The sequence below is a fragment of the Euleptes europaea genome, chromosome 12, assembly GCF_029931775.1.
Source record: "Euleptes europaea isolate rEulEur1 chromosome 12, rEulEur1.hap1, whole genome shotgun sequence".
In the NCBI taxonomy this organism is placed as follows: Eukaryota; Metazoa; Chordata; class Lepidosauria; order Squamata; family Sphaerodactylidae; genus Euleptes; species Euleptes europaea.
In genome coordinates, this window is record NC_079323.1 from 69418124 (window position 1) to 69431879 (window position 13756).

A 13756-nucleotide genomic window follows, 5' to 3' on the forward strand; every position below is an offset into this window, starting at 1 on the left:
ATGTCAGAGGGATTTTGTCTTTTCAGCCACACTGTGTGCTACTTGCCTCAAAGGAAAATTCAGCACCTGTAAAACTTGGAGGTTTTGGCGTTGCTATTCAATTAGGGGAATCTGGACTCGTAGCCGGAGGTAAGAAATGGGTGTGTTTCATACCCTATTGCTCATATTAAGTGTCTTTTTTTCTTGGATGTTCACCCTAGCTAAAAACTTTTAAGGATACATTCAGGATCAGCTACAGAAAATAGCTTGTCTATAGAAAAGCAAGAAAACTCTAATTGTGTAACTTGAACATTCTGCAGATGAACACTAAAGTTTAGTCCACATGTGCTGTCATCTCAGTAATTAACCAGTCATATTATAGACTGCCCCAATGTAAAACATAAGCAGTTTCTCCATGCCTACTACCCTTTTACATATCACACCTAATCCAATCATACCTGCTATTGACATTTACATGCTATTGACATTGGGGGTCTGAATTCACTCTTCTCTATTTAAGGACAGATGGACTCACATTCTAGCAGTATCTGAAGAAGTGAGCTGTGTCTCACAAAAGCTGCCAGAAATTTTGTTAGTCTTTAAGGTGCTGCTGGACTCTAGCTCCTTCCTACTGCTACAGACAGACTAACACGGCCACCCATCATAAGCAGTAATGAAAGCATTTAATTATTATAATGTACTGGCAGCAGTCCGATACATTTATGCAGTCCCAGCTTAAGCAGAAAAGGGAAAGGTCCGTGCCTTCCTAGCCCCTTCCAAGAAACTGTTTCCATTAAATCTATTTCTTAGTGATGCTTGAGCACGGCATTACTAGAAATGTGACAAAGACTTTACCTACGCATATTGCATTTATAGCTAGCAAAGTCCCATCATATTTGATGGATGAGAGCAAAGTGCAGAGTTCCAGTCTTCTCTCCAATCCACTCTCATATGTCTTCTCTTCATCTCTGAAGCTATTGCATCAAGCAGAGCAACGGTGGGGCCGTGCTTGTTACTGAAAAACTGGCTCTGCCCCCTGTTCCTTTGTGGCAAGTTCTTGAGGATGAAATAAAGAATGCTTTCACCCAATCTAAAAGCAGGGTACAATAATCTTACCTCCTTTACTACATTGTGCTCTTTCCTTTTCTACCCCCTGTACCTGATTCATGATGGTTGGGGTTGGGTAGGGTTTTTTGCACTAGGGGAGACCATTGGAAGCACACTGCCTGGCTACACTTTGCCATTGGAGAAGGAGAGGGTCATTACTCACCCTACCCCAGGTTTCTATTTAAGGTAACTGGTCCACTGAATATTGTGGTATTCACGTTTTGCTGTAGGAATGAATAGCAGCCATTCAGTGATGTGGAAGAATGTAAAGACATAAACTCAGAGAACCATTGTAGAGGAGCATAACTGGCCTCTGCAACTTGATGATTTCAGTATTTGGAATGAGAAGCAAGTTTTGCCCCCTTTCAGCTGTATCTTACCCAGTTACTTTGTTCCTTGGAGATGAATTGAATCCTTTAAGAACCAATGAAGCCCCTGTGGGTCAATATCTGCCCTGCGATCTATTTCTTGGTCATTTACAGAATGTTAGGGGTGTGTATATAGAGAGTATGACTGTAATCACAAGCCTGTGTGTGCAAGTGCAGGTCGTATCAGTATCAGTATCTTGAAAAAAGTCTGTGAGAGATTTTGGTTATAAAATTTAGCTAGCTAGTGTGTGTGTGCTAGTGCCTAAGTTATTACAATTTAAGTGGTATTACTGTGTCCTAAACGTCAAACTGTAGTGTGCCACCCTTGAAAACAGAATTTATTTTGTATTTTCCTTTAGGCCGGGTAGGAACACCTCATTTTATGGCCCCAGAAGTAGTAAAAAGAGAGCCTTATGGAAAGCCCGTAGATGTGTGGGGCTGTGGAGTGATCCTTTTTATTCTGCTTAGTGGTTGTTTGCCTTTTTATGGAACAAAGGAAAGGTTATTTGAAGGCATTATCAAAGGAAAGTATAAGGTAAGTGATATCATACATGTCTGCATTTCTCTAAAGAGAAAGCTGTTATATTTCTGTCAAATGTTTTTGTGGAAAATATCTTTGTACATGAAAGCAGTGATTACACTAATCTAGTTTTTTGGAATGTCCTTCCTACAGTTTCTAGCAGTTAGAATAGGATATATAATTAGCACAACCCCTTCCCCCCAGTTTGGTTGACTATTTCCCAGTTCTAGCATCAGTAGTTACAGAAAAATCTGTGTAACTTCTTCAGCTTTATTTAGCACTAAAAATGTAGCTCTGGCTACATTCCGTTTCTTCAGTTCATTGCCGAAAACTATACTAATTACATTGTAGTATTCCTTTTTTTACCACCTAGATGAATCCCAGGCAGTGGAGCCATATTTCTGAAAGTGCCAAAGATCTGGTACGGCGCATGCTTATGCTGGACCCAGCGGAAAGAATAACAGTTTATGAGGCACTCAACCATCCTTGGCTGAAGGTAAGTAGTTCAAAAGTCACTGTACAAAAATCTAATACTTTTCTTAACCTGTTCAGTCTGTTGTTTCTTTATGTGCCCTCAGATCTGTTGATAAGAGCAACAAGTAGATTAATATCTACACTCCTTATATTTCCTCATGCATGGAAGTCTACATGTTTTTGTTTAGGAGTTTTAATTGCCCTTCCTTTATTTTTCCATAGGCGTATGGAATAAAAATGGCTCTCTCTGATAGATACCCTGCTTTTCTGGAGAACAAATAGCTGTCAGGCCAACTACCAGTATAAATAAATAAAATTTAATAAAACAAATAAAACAAAGACATGCAACCTCCCCCCCAAAAAAAGATCACAACAGCTGACAAACATAACATCAGCAGAGGTACATTAAAATGGGCTTAAAATGATCCTAAAATAGCATGAACCAAATGAATAAGAGCCAAAAATGATGTAAACAAATAATATAAAACTAATTCACAGTGGGTAGCCGTGTTAGTCTGTCTGCAGTAGTAGAAAAGGGCAAGAGTCCAGTAAAAGTCCAGTAGCACCTTAAAGACTAACAAAAATATTTTCTGGTAGGGTTTGAGCTTTCGTGAGCCACATCTCACTTCTTCAGATACAGCTAGAATGTGTGATACCGGTACCTTTAAATCAGTTTCACGTAAACAAATAAATGTGTATAAACAGAAAACAGAACCTTTATTGGCATTAACAATAACAAAACAAACATGTAAAGCAGCTAGATATGGATCTAAAAAAGAATAAATACACAGTTCATCGGTAAATATTATAATACAATTAAATGAGGGTTCCCCTCCTTCTTTCTCCCTCCTTTAGGACCTTGGCCAGGAACTCGGCTACTTGAGTGGTAACTTCAATGTGTGATATAAAACTAAAAAAGCCTATTGGAACAGGAAAAGAAGTTGTTGGCAGCCCTGTCAGTCCCAACATAAAATCTAAAAATCAGAACACGCTCTCCATAATATCTTTTATTAGGATCACCCAAATGATACAGAACAGTGTATAAGCTTTTGAATTCAGTAAAACCCTTCATTAGGCTGCAAGTTGTTTAAAAAAAACCAATGTTTTAAAAGAGAAAGAATTCCTCAGGACATGACAGTGAGTTGTGGTCATGCTGCTTCAGATGATGCTGGCTTCAAGATATGCTTATCTCTGTTGGGCAGGAGTTAATAACAAACTCTGTAGTCATTAACAAATTTCATTAATGGTTTGGAATTACTCTCAGACCAGGACAGAACAGATTTCAGTAGCTTCTGAAAGACCAGAAGGGGGGGGTAAAGGGAGTGGGGTGAACTTTGTTTGTTGTACAGAGTTCCACAATGAGGGTGCCACTGATACCACTCTGCTCCATGTGCCAGCCAACATAGACTCCCTCATTAAAAGCTGTAAAACAGTATATCAGAAGTCACAAGCAGGTTGATACAGGTGGAGGTAGTCCTTCACATATTCTGGTTCCAAGTTGTTTAGGAGTTAAAGGGCCCAGAAAGAAATAGCCAAAAACTAATGCTGACTAAGGACAGGAGTAGTGTGGTAACCATGGTAGGTACTGGTCGGTCAAGACCCCAGCTGCTGCATTTTGACTAATTGAAGTTTCTGAACTATCTTCAAAGGCTGGTTCACACAGATCACATTACAGTATTGTAGCCAAAATGATATCAAGGCATGTGTGTCTGTGGCCACATTGCTCTGAAATTTTATACAATGGGATAATTGCCCTTTGGGGCTGGGATGTGGGGGGATGGATGAGGAATAGGCTCCTTCCTCTCCTACAAAACTTAATGTTGCTTTTACTAAGAGTTGGTAGTTACTAGTTGGTTGGAAGGTTAGGGAGCAAGTCCCTTTGCTGCCTCCGTGGAACCCCAGTCTCATAGGGCAGTTTTCCTGTGGCAATGAGTTAGTGATCTTTGGGGGTTACATGTATTTGTTTATTTTGATCATTTTTGGTTACTTTTCTCTTGGGTGGGACTCAAAGCCGCTTACAGACATTACTGAAGACAACTGTGGGCTGGGCTGGGTCTGGTAAGCTTTTTCACAAGTTCCAGGCCGCATTCCCCAGGGTTGGTGGTTCTGGCTCCACCCAGGTTAAATATTTGCAGAAAGAGGAGGTAGAGCACCAGCCTAGATTGGCCGCATCTGCTGCTAGCCTGTTGCTACAAGCCAGCAAGATCTTTTTTTTTTAATTATTCAATAAAATAAACACAGCAAAATCTTTTTTCAGTTTCCTCCTCTTTGGAAACCTCAAGGTGACTCATCAAACCTGGAAGCTCTGAACATTAAGTCCTACAAGTAGGGACCCACAAGAAAATATTATTTCTTTTTTACCTTGTGCTTCAACTACTTAATAATTTGCCACTCATAGTGCAGTTTCAATAATAGGGTTAAGTTTAAGAGGCACATGAGGAGTAAACTAAAACAGTCTGCTGCATTAAGTTGGACGTCTGCAGGTGTGTTCCTCTGAAAATAACATTTTTAACCCTCGGCCTGCCAAAGCAATGCTTTGCTTCCTGCTAAAAGCCTTCATCCCCAGTCCATATGCTTCTCCAAAAGATAATGGAATTATTACTGTATAATTGAGGAAGGGTTTGACAAGCAAGGCACAAAGGGATATGTTCGCTGTTGGTTTGGAGAGCAGAGCAGCCGCACATGCACTCAATTGCAATGAAAGTGTGCTTCTGTAACTCAAAAGAGGGGAGGGAAGAATTCATTTTTAAAAAATCCTTCTTTTCTGCAGTAGGCGTCGATAAAAACCATCTTGTCCCTTTAGTAAAAGCTTGATGGGATGTTATTTACGAGGTGATACTATTTACCTTCCTGCCATGAAAAGCTTCAGTTATCCATTTTCACACATTCAGCTTCTATCAAAGGAGTAGGATATTTATTTCTGGGTCTGTTGGCAACCCCATTTCTGTGCACAGGTTTCATAAGGGTTTGGGGTTTGTGTTCTAGTTGTTTAGTGAAGTCCACAAAACTATTGGTAAATTGTCTACCAGTTTATATGCATTTTCTTCATGTTTCTTAAAGATCTATTACTAGGGAAGTGTACTTGTATATACCCAAGCCAAAAATAAAGTGGAAATTAGCTGTTTTGGAGCAATTTATAGAAATCTGAAATGACCCAGTAGACCACCAAATACCAGGAGTAACAGAAAAAAAAATCTCTCTGAATTTTGAAAGCTTTTCAGGCAGCAGGGAACCAAAAGGGAGATCAAGGAAGCTGGTATATCAAACAGCTGTTTGGCAGTGTTGCTCTCCTTTTAAATATTTTGCATGTTAAGTGCTGTCAGGCTGCTTCCAACTTATGGTGACCCTATGAATTAATAACCTTCAAAACATTCTATCATTAAACAGCCTTGCTCAGGTCGTGCAAACTGAGGGTCGTGGCTTCCTTGATTGACTCAATCCATCTCATGTTCAGTCTTCCTCTTTTCCTGCTGCCTTCAACTTTTCCTAGCCTTATTGTTTTTTTTCCCGTGAGTCCTGTCTTCTTATAATTTGACCAAAGTACGACATCCTCAGATTAGTCATTTTAGCTTCTAGGGAGAGTTCAAGCTTGATTTGATCTAGAACATACTTGTCTTTTTGGCTGTCTGTGGTATCAATAAAACTCTCCTGCAACACCACATTTCAAAGGAATCAACTATCTTCCTGTCAGCTTTAAGTTTTAAAGGACTATTATTTTCTATGGGGGTAGACCTGGACTTCGGATTTGGCCTTTTAACATTTAAAGAGAGGGAGATTCCATCAAACAGCTCCTGCCTGGAGGGGGATGGAGGACAGCAGTTGCTAAAATGGTCCTGAATTTTCAGGACCCAGAAAATTACCTGGGGATGAAAATCTCGAAACACTAAGGAGTCCTGGAATTTCAAGATTATGAAAACATGCCCTCTCCAAAGCCAGATTCGAAATTAAACCAGACATTTTGGTGTGTACATTCTATCTATTACCCATATTAAAAATATTACCCATATTAAAAATAAGTCACTTTTTTGTTTTAATTTCATAAGTTAAGCAAGAAAGTTTAACATTTCCATTATTTATTGGTAGGAACGTGATCGCTATGCATACAAGATTCACCTTCCAGAAACTGTGGAACAGCTGAGGAAATTCAACGCAAGAAGAAAATTGAAGGTAAAAGAGCAACAGGCCAGCTAATGTTAAAAACTGCCCAATCTTCTAGTTAGTGACTTACATCTTCATGAAAATCTTTCAGAAATTTCCTTTTTTGGCATACATATAATTTCAGTGTTCCAGATAAGGAGATAGGAAAGAACAACCTCTCTATTTGCAGCCAAATAGGGCAAAATGATAGTACTTCCTTGTTTCCATGGTTGCAGACCTATCAAGAGCCAGTGGATTATTTTTTCAGTTGTCTCTGTGTAGTCCCACATATTGTGTTAGCCCCTGTACAAAGTCTACAGCAGGAATATTTTAGAGCTCTAGCCAAACTTATTGCTCCTCCCTTCAAGAAGATCCTTGTAGGGGTAATATATTAGTTGTCAGTTACTATTTATTCTCGCCTCTCTTCAGTAGTGGTTGATGCATTTCAAGAAAAAAATGTTGTTAGCCCCCCCGCTCCCGCCCAATAAAACTTTGACAGAAAAGGAAGGTTGAAAACTTCTGCCGGGGCTCGGAAACCAGCCCCGACTCATCCCAGGTACCGGGAAATGAACAGCACCTGACCATGGGCAGGAGCAGAGAAGTGGCAGGAGCCCAGCCACACCGACTGAGGAGAGTGAGGAGGAGCCACAAGGAAAATCAACAGCCAGCCCGACTCTCTGTCTTGGCTGCTGATGAGGTCATAAGCCGACGCCAGGCTGAGGGAGGCCTTGCTAGCTGGAGAAAGCCCCCACCTGGGCATGACAGGATCCGAGGCTGTCAAGAGGCAAGGAGGGGAACAGGAAGACCCCAGGGGAAGCCTGAGGAGGCAGGATCCAATCCTGCCTGGGGGTGGGAAGAATCCCGGATGTTCTGGGAATGGAGGATAAGGCAGACACGACCAGGCTGGACGCAGAAATGGGAGTATGTACTCATCGGCACTGAAGATCACAAAGACGGGTTGGGGGGGAAAGGGATGGCGATCGGGGAAAGAGTGTCCCCTCCCCTTTTATCACCTGGGGCAGAGGAAGGTGAGAAAAGGGAATTGGTGCCTGGTGGTGAGGGGGAAGGCACAAAGTAGGATAAAAAGTCAAATTCTTCATCCAGCCAGGGAGGAAAAAGCAGCTGAGCTCTGAGAGAGACAGAGCCAGTGGGAGCCAACCATGGACAAGGAAGAGGGCTCAGGGTGCCTGAACCCCCCTCCTTTCCCATTTCTGAGGCTGATGGTAAACTACACATCGTAAGAACATAAGAAAGGCCATTCTGTATCAGACTAAGGTCCATCAGATCCAGCAGTCTGTTCACACAGTGGCCAACCAGGTGCCTCTAGGAAGCCCACAAACAAGACAACTGCAGCAGCACCATCCTGCCTGTGTCCCAAAGCATCTAAATTAATAGGCATGCTCCTCTGATCCTGGAAAGAATAGGGATGCATCATGATTAGTATCCATTTTTACTAGTAGCCATGAATAGCCCTCCTCTCTTAAAGCCTTCCAAGTTGGCAGCCATCACCACATCCTGGGGCAGGGAGTTCCACAATTTAACTATGCATTGTGTGAAGAAATACTTCCTTTTATCTGTTTTGAATCTCTCACCCTCCAGCTTCAGCAGATGACCCCGCCTTCTAGTATTATGAGAGAGGAAGAAAAGCTTCTCCCTGTCCACTCTCTCCATACCATGCATAATTTTATACACCTCTAACATGTTCCCCTTAACCACCTTCCTTGGGCAGAGAAGGCAGAAGGCAGAAGTTCTGGCTAGGAGGTCTCACAACTTGATATTATGAGGAGGATTCTGTTTTACTGCTGCCTTATTCACCTGAGAACTCAAATTACAATCACTGTGTAGCTCAAAATTTATTTTTGTGTATGTAGGAGCATGCATCTCTCTTCCTGAACATCTGCTGGAGATGTTCACTAGAATGATCCTGGTAAAGACGATCTATCTAACAGAACAACAGATAATTAAGTAAGCCATAATGGCAGCTAGGGATCTAAGGCCAAGGCCAGATCAGTTGTTCATCTTTGTGGCTTCTGTGCAGTCCCAGCCAGAGACAGACTTGTCAGCTTCTAGAAAGCTCAAACACACAGAGTGCTCCCCCTCCCCTCTTGCACGGAGCCGTGTTTTCCCGCCTGAACGGTCACGTGACAAGAGGAGAGGAGGGAGCACTCTCCCTCAGTTCTCTTTCTACCGCCATAGAGAGAGGACGCTGTTAGCTTTGGTGAAGAAACATTATTGAAGTAAAATTTTGTGAGAGAAAATTGTAATGGAATCAAAAGGAAAAGGAACTCCTTTTTAAAAGTGCCAAACGTGCAGCACTAAAATGGTAAAATCTGACACTCACCAGAACTGTCTTTTATGCCTGGGAGAGGGGCATATTCCCTCAAAGTGCCGTGCCTGAACTCCTCACACCCAGAACTAGACAGGAGAGGGAGGCTCGGCTAAAGGCCCATTTATATGAAGTGTCCTTGGGCCCAGATAAGAGGGATGGAGTTTCCGCGAAGGAACGGACTCCTTCAGTGCTTTCTGCCCTGATTGTGCTGACTTCAAAGAAATCAAAGTCGAAGCGAGCTAATAAACGGGCCACATCAGAACCACCATCAAAGGAGAAGGAGAAAGACATGGGTCCAGAAAGAAAGCAAGCAAAAGAAAGAGCGGTAAAATCAACATTGGGGCCAGCACAGCCTGCCCTTCTGTGCCACTCACTGACGGCCTCACCTCGGCACCAACGCTCACTGCCTACATCTCAGGGCTGAAGCCCCACTCGACGCACCCCAACGCCGAATTATGACACAAAGTCGCCCATCCTTCTGGACTCGGGAGCTGACTCCTCCAGGAGCCCGTCACCTTTCTGCCGCGAGCAACCTGAGCAACATATGGTCAGCAGTAATCGGCGTAGGGACGGCTCCAGGGCAAGGAGCTGATCCCTGCTGCGATGTCAGCCTCTCTCACCACTGACATTTGTGTGGCTGCAGACGCCTTCTCTGTTGATACGACACCAAGAGGTGAGAAGCCCCTCAGCTGTTAGAAGGAGGGGAGAAGATCGGCAGCTCAGTCATCTTGGCCAGTCCCCTCATTACGACCAGCAAGGGGTTGCTTACCAGGGCTATGATTGGTATGATTATGCCCCCTGCTCCTGCTGTCGGGGGCATCCGAATACGAATACAAAGCCTTTATTGGCATTAGTTATACAACATCTATATAAACATGATAAAAACAATTTAGAATCATGTCCATAAAATTGACACTAAAACAGATTTAAGTACATTAGAAGTTACTCACTTCACAGCCCTAAAATTACCTCATGAGTTGCACAAGCTTTCACGCACTTTAATTGCCCTCAGTAAAAATCTTGCCACCACATCAATTATTAGTGGATCCTGCATGTTCATAAGGATGGAGGCCTTAATGCTTACAGGTAGCCATTCTTTGTCCATGAACATTGGGTCTATTAATTGAAAATGACCTCTAGCATACAGAGGACAGTTGATTAAAACGTGGGAGACTGTTGCAATTTTACCCTCCCCACAAGGACATACCCTTTCTGCAAAAGGGACTTTATTATATCTCCCTTGCAGCACGGCAGAAGGGAGAACATTTAGTCTAGCCAGCATATAGGCTCTTCTTTGATTAGGATCAGTTAGGCATGTTAAATATTGGGGTCCAGAAGGGCTGTTGAGGGAAGGCTCCCAGCAGAGAGGTGAGTGAGCACCTACTGTTTGCCAGTCTCCTAAGGTCCTGTTGTTCTGTGTCTAGAAATCTGCGCTTGATCAGGGCATAAGCTGCTTCCTCTGTGAGACAGTACAGCGAATCCAAAGGGATTCCTATTTGTTTAATTTTGCTTTCTATATGGTTTAACCAACTGGAATATTTAGATTGTCGGGGGCATCCTTCTGACTATTTTGAGAGAGGGAGCTGCCATGATAAACCTCCCTTGGCAGACCTTACCAGGAGCCCTTGGCCCCGAAGGAGCATACAGCCCCAGGTACGAGCATTTCACCATGACTCAATAGAGCACCTTCGATATCAGAGTCGGTGCAGGGCACAAATGATGATTCATCTGATGAAGAGGATGACTCCTACTTACCTTCACCTGCAGAAGTAGTGGGGGATCCCACGCTTGTCTCAATTTCTGACGATATCAGAATGTATTCAGAACAACTGATTAGGATGGCCAAGGCACTGAATATTGGTTACCAACAGTCTGAACCTCGCACATCTGACCCGATAATGGACATTCTATATACTAAGGACAATGGTCCTAGTGCTTTGCCAATGGTTCAAGCTCTTATGGACATTGTTACTGCCAATTGGAAGAATCCAGCTATGAGTTCTGGATCTACATGTAAATTGGAGAATCTGTATAAAATCCATCATGAGGGTTGTGAATTTCTGTTTAAACATCATCCAGCGAATTCAGCTATTATTGCCAGCTCTGTACGTTTGGGTCGCTCTTTGACGACAGCGCCACCGATGGGCCCGCAGGTTCAAAGTGTGTATCAGCACCTCTTGGACACCAACTGCCTCAACCGTTTCCACCTGGACAGGGCTGCTATGCAGATGTTTTGCGAAGAGGTGGGCCCTTCCACGGCCCATCCCTGTCCTGCAGAACGTGCTGCTATCCCTGCAATTTCTGGCCAGGTGCAGCTTTCAGGGGGTCATCGCTGACATCCTGGAGGTCTCTCCCCCCTCAGCATGCTGCTTCCTCCACACCTTCCCCCCTCCCATCCCCCAATTCCCAACTCCAGAAATGAGGCCTCAGAAGACGCATACCTGGAGCTCCCCACACCCTTTATTGGGACACAGTGAGGGGAGGGAAAGTGCAGTCAAGAGAGGAAAGGCCTGGGGAAACGCATCCAACTGCTCGCGGATGCCATGGGTGGGCCGGTCAATCCTCGTTGGGTGGGGACTTCGCTGGCAGAATATCTTGTAGACCACTGGTTCCCAACCTGTGGGTCGTGACCCCCAAGAGGGTCACGACGTGTTTTCTGGGGGGCTGCCGCCAGAATCAACAGGTGGGCTGGCGGAAGGCGCCGGGGCCGTTCCGAAGGGCCGGAGTCGGGCCCTCCGACTTTATTCAATGGATGGGGCGGGGGGGAGAGCGGCGCTCGGCGGGGAGCGTATATAAACTGCGCGCGTCGACGATGGCTCCTGCAGTGCCGAAGTGTGGCTGGCTGGAGGGCGGGCTCTGAAGGAAGGGGGAAAAGGAAGAGAAGCGGCTCAAGCGCGCCCTTCGCCGCTGCTGCTGCTATGGGGCAGCGGCCCCAAGTTTGCAGTGGCCCCCGCTGACTCGGCCGAGTGCATGGCAACGCACCAGCCTCCCTGGGAGCAGAGAGGCGCTGGCAAGGCAGGCGAGGAGGAGAGCGGTGCCCTGAGTCACCCCGCCGGCTTTATGCACGAATAAGAACCGGACAAAAAAAGGAAAATTCCAGAAGGGAGGAGGAGAAACGAGAGAAGCCGATCTGTCAGGAGCAACAGACGGAGAACTGAAGTGGCTGGGTGGCAGTAGAAGGCAGCTTCATGTGTGTTCCTCCCCTCTGATGTCCCAAACTACAAGTTCTACTGAATCAGATCCTTGGTCCATCAAAGTCAGTATTGCCTACTCAGACGGCAGCGGCTCTCCAGGGTCTCAGGCAGAGGTCTTTTCACATCACCTACTTGCCCAGTCCCCAGGGCCAGTCTTCTTTGCGCCCTAGGCACAACTACTTGTGCCCCCCCCCAATTGCTAACCAATTTTCAAAAACAGATTTCTTGTAGAAAAAAATACAAGCCTGATGCATTCCTACAAAACCTTTTTTTAAGGTGTTATAATTAATTCTATTCCATCACACCGTTGTGGCACTTATCTTAAAATAAAAAATATATAAGTTGTCAGCTGCATCTTTTCAAGAAACTAATCTGTTGAAAACGGTGCCCCTCAGGTCAGATCTGCGCCCCTCTGAGGTCTGCAACCTATGCGGTCGCCTAGTTTGCCTGGTAGCACCGGCCCTGCCTGGTCCCTTAAAGTTTAACTAGAGATGCCGGGGACTGAACCTGGGACCTCCTGCATGCCAAGCAGATGCTCCCCCCCCCATGGCTTTATGCAAATGTGGCAGGGGCCGTAGGTTACTTGGCAATTGTAAAAGGGGGTCGCGACTCGAAAAGGTTGGGAACCACTGTTGTAGCCGGTCGCTTGGGGCTGGGTTAGTGGGGGGGGGGAGGACTCAAAGTCAGATGCTGGCAATGCGAGGGCGGGTGAGTCTGAGCCACAAGCGCCTTACAGGCATGAATGATGGTGCCACACCGTCAGTGTGGCCTCCCTCCACAACAACCTCCCACTCTCGACAAGGCCGCCACCCTGGACAGGCGCTTGGCCAGATGATGCGTGTTCCAATGTCTCAGAGGGAGAATACCCTGGGAGGCATGGCCATTATGGCAAAGGCCCACACCTGTGGCCTGCTGGGCCAAAACGGCATGGACTGCGTCAGGAGAGGTCAGGTGCCTGCAGTTTATCAACAAGGCACTGGGAGTCCTCCCCAGCCGTTGGGCTGCTGGTGGTGCTGCTGAGAGTTACGGGTGGGCTCAAGTTGATTATGAAGTCATGGGGTGGAGGTTGGATGAAGGACTTCAGAGGAGAAGAGAGAGGCGACTTCAAGTGGGCTGCCAGGGGCAAGCGCTCCGCGACAGGGACGGAGGCTGCCGTGCATGACTGTTCTGGATCAGTAGTGGTGGTGGCCCATCACCCCATGGCTGGGACATCTGTCGCCTGCTGTGATGGGGAATTCCAGCTGCAGACACATGGGCCAGAGGTGCAGCCGGACAGGAGCAGGGAGCAGCGGCACAAACACTGTCTCAGGCGTGCAGCTGCTTGTGGCTGCAGCTGGACAAGTGGCCAGAAGGAAAGAGGTCCTCCACATTGGCTGGCCCTCGGCGAGAGGGTGGGATTGGTGCCGCTGTACCTGGGAAATCACCCATTTGCCCCAGGTCTCCTTCCCGCGGCTCCACTAGGGGTGGCCGCCATTTTGCCAGTGCATATAGGCAGGAAAGCTGACCAAAGCTGTCCTAGCTAGCTGACCTAGCTGGCGGCTGCCCTTTGTAGGGCTTAAGGATCACAGAACTAGGGGCTCATTGATGCCCATCCTCAGACCTGCATTCCACCCTCCAGTCCCATAAGAGACGCCCCCACACAGCCCAT

General features: G+C 45.6%; 1 protein-coding gene across 20 annotated transcripts in view; it reads left to right on the plus strand.

The window, feature by feature from the left end:
- Positions 1-13756, plus strand: part of CASK (calcium/calmodulin dependent serine protein kinase) — a 327562-nt gene that overhangs the window by 176175 nt on the left and 137631 nt on the right. For all 20 annotated transcript variants that reach the window (XM_056858036.1, XM_056858039.1, XM_056858041.1 and 17 more), the window contains exons 6-9: positions 27-129; positions 1814-1989; positions 2348-2470; positions 6532-6615. In XM_056858036.1, coding sequence (XP_056714014.1) covers positions 27-129; positions 1814-1989; positions 2348-2470; positions 6532-6615 — 486 coding nt within the window. The remainder of the gene's footprint in view (positions 1-26; positions 130-1813; positions 1990-2347; positions 2471-6531; positions 6616-13756) is intronic.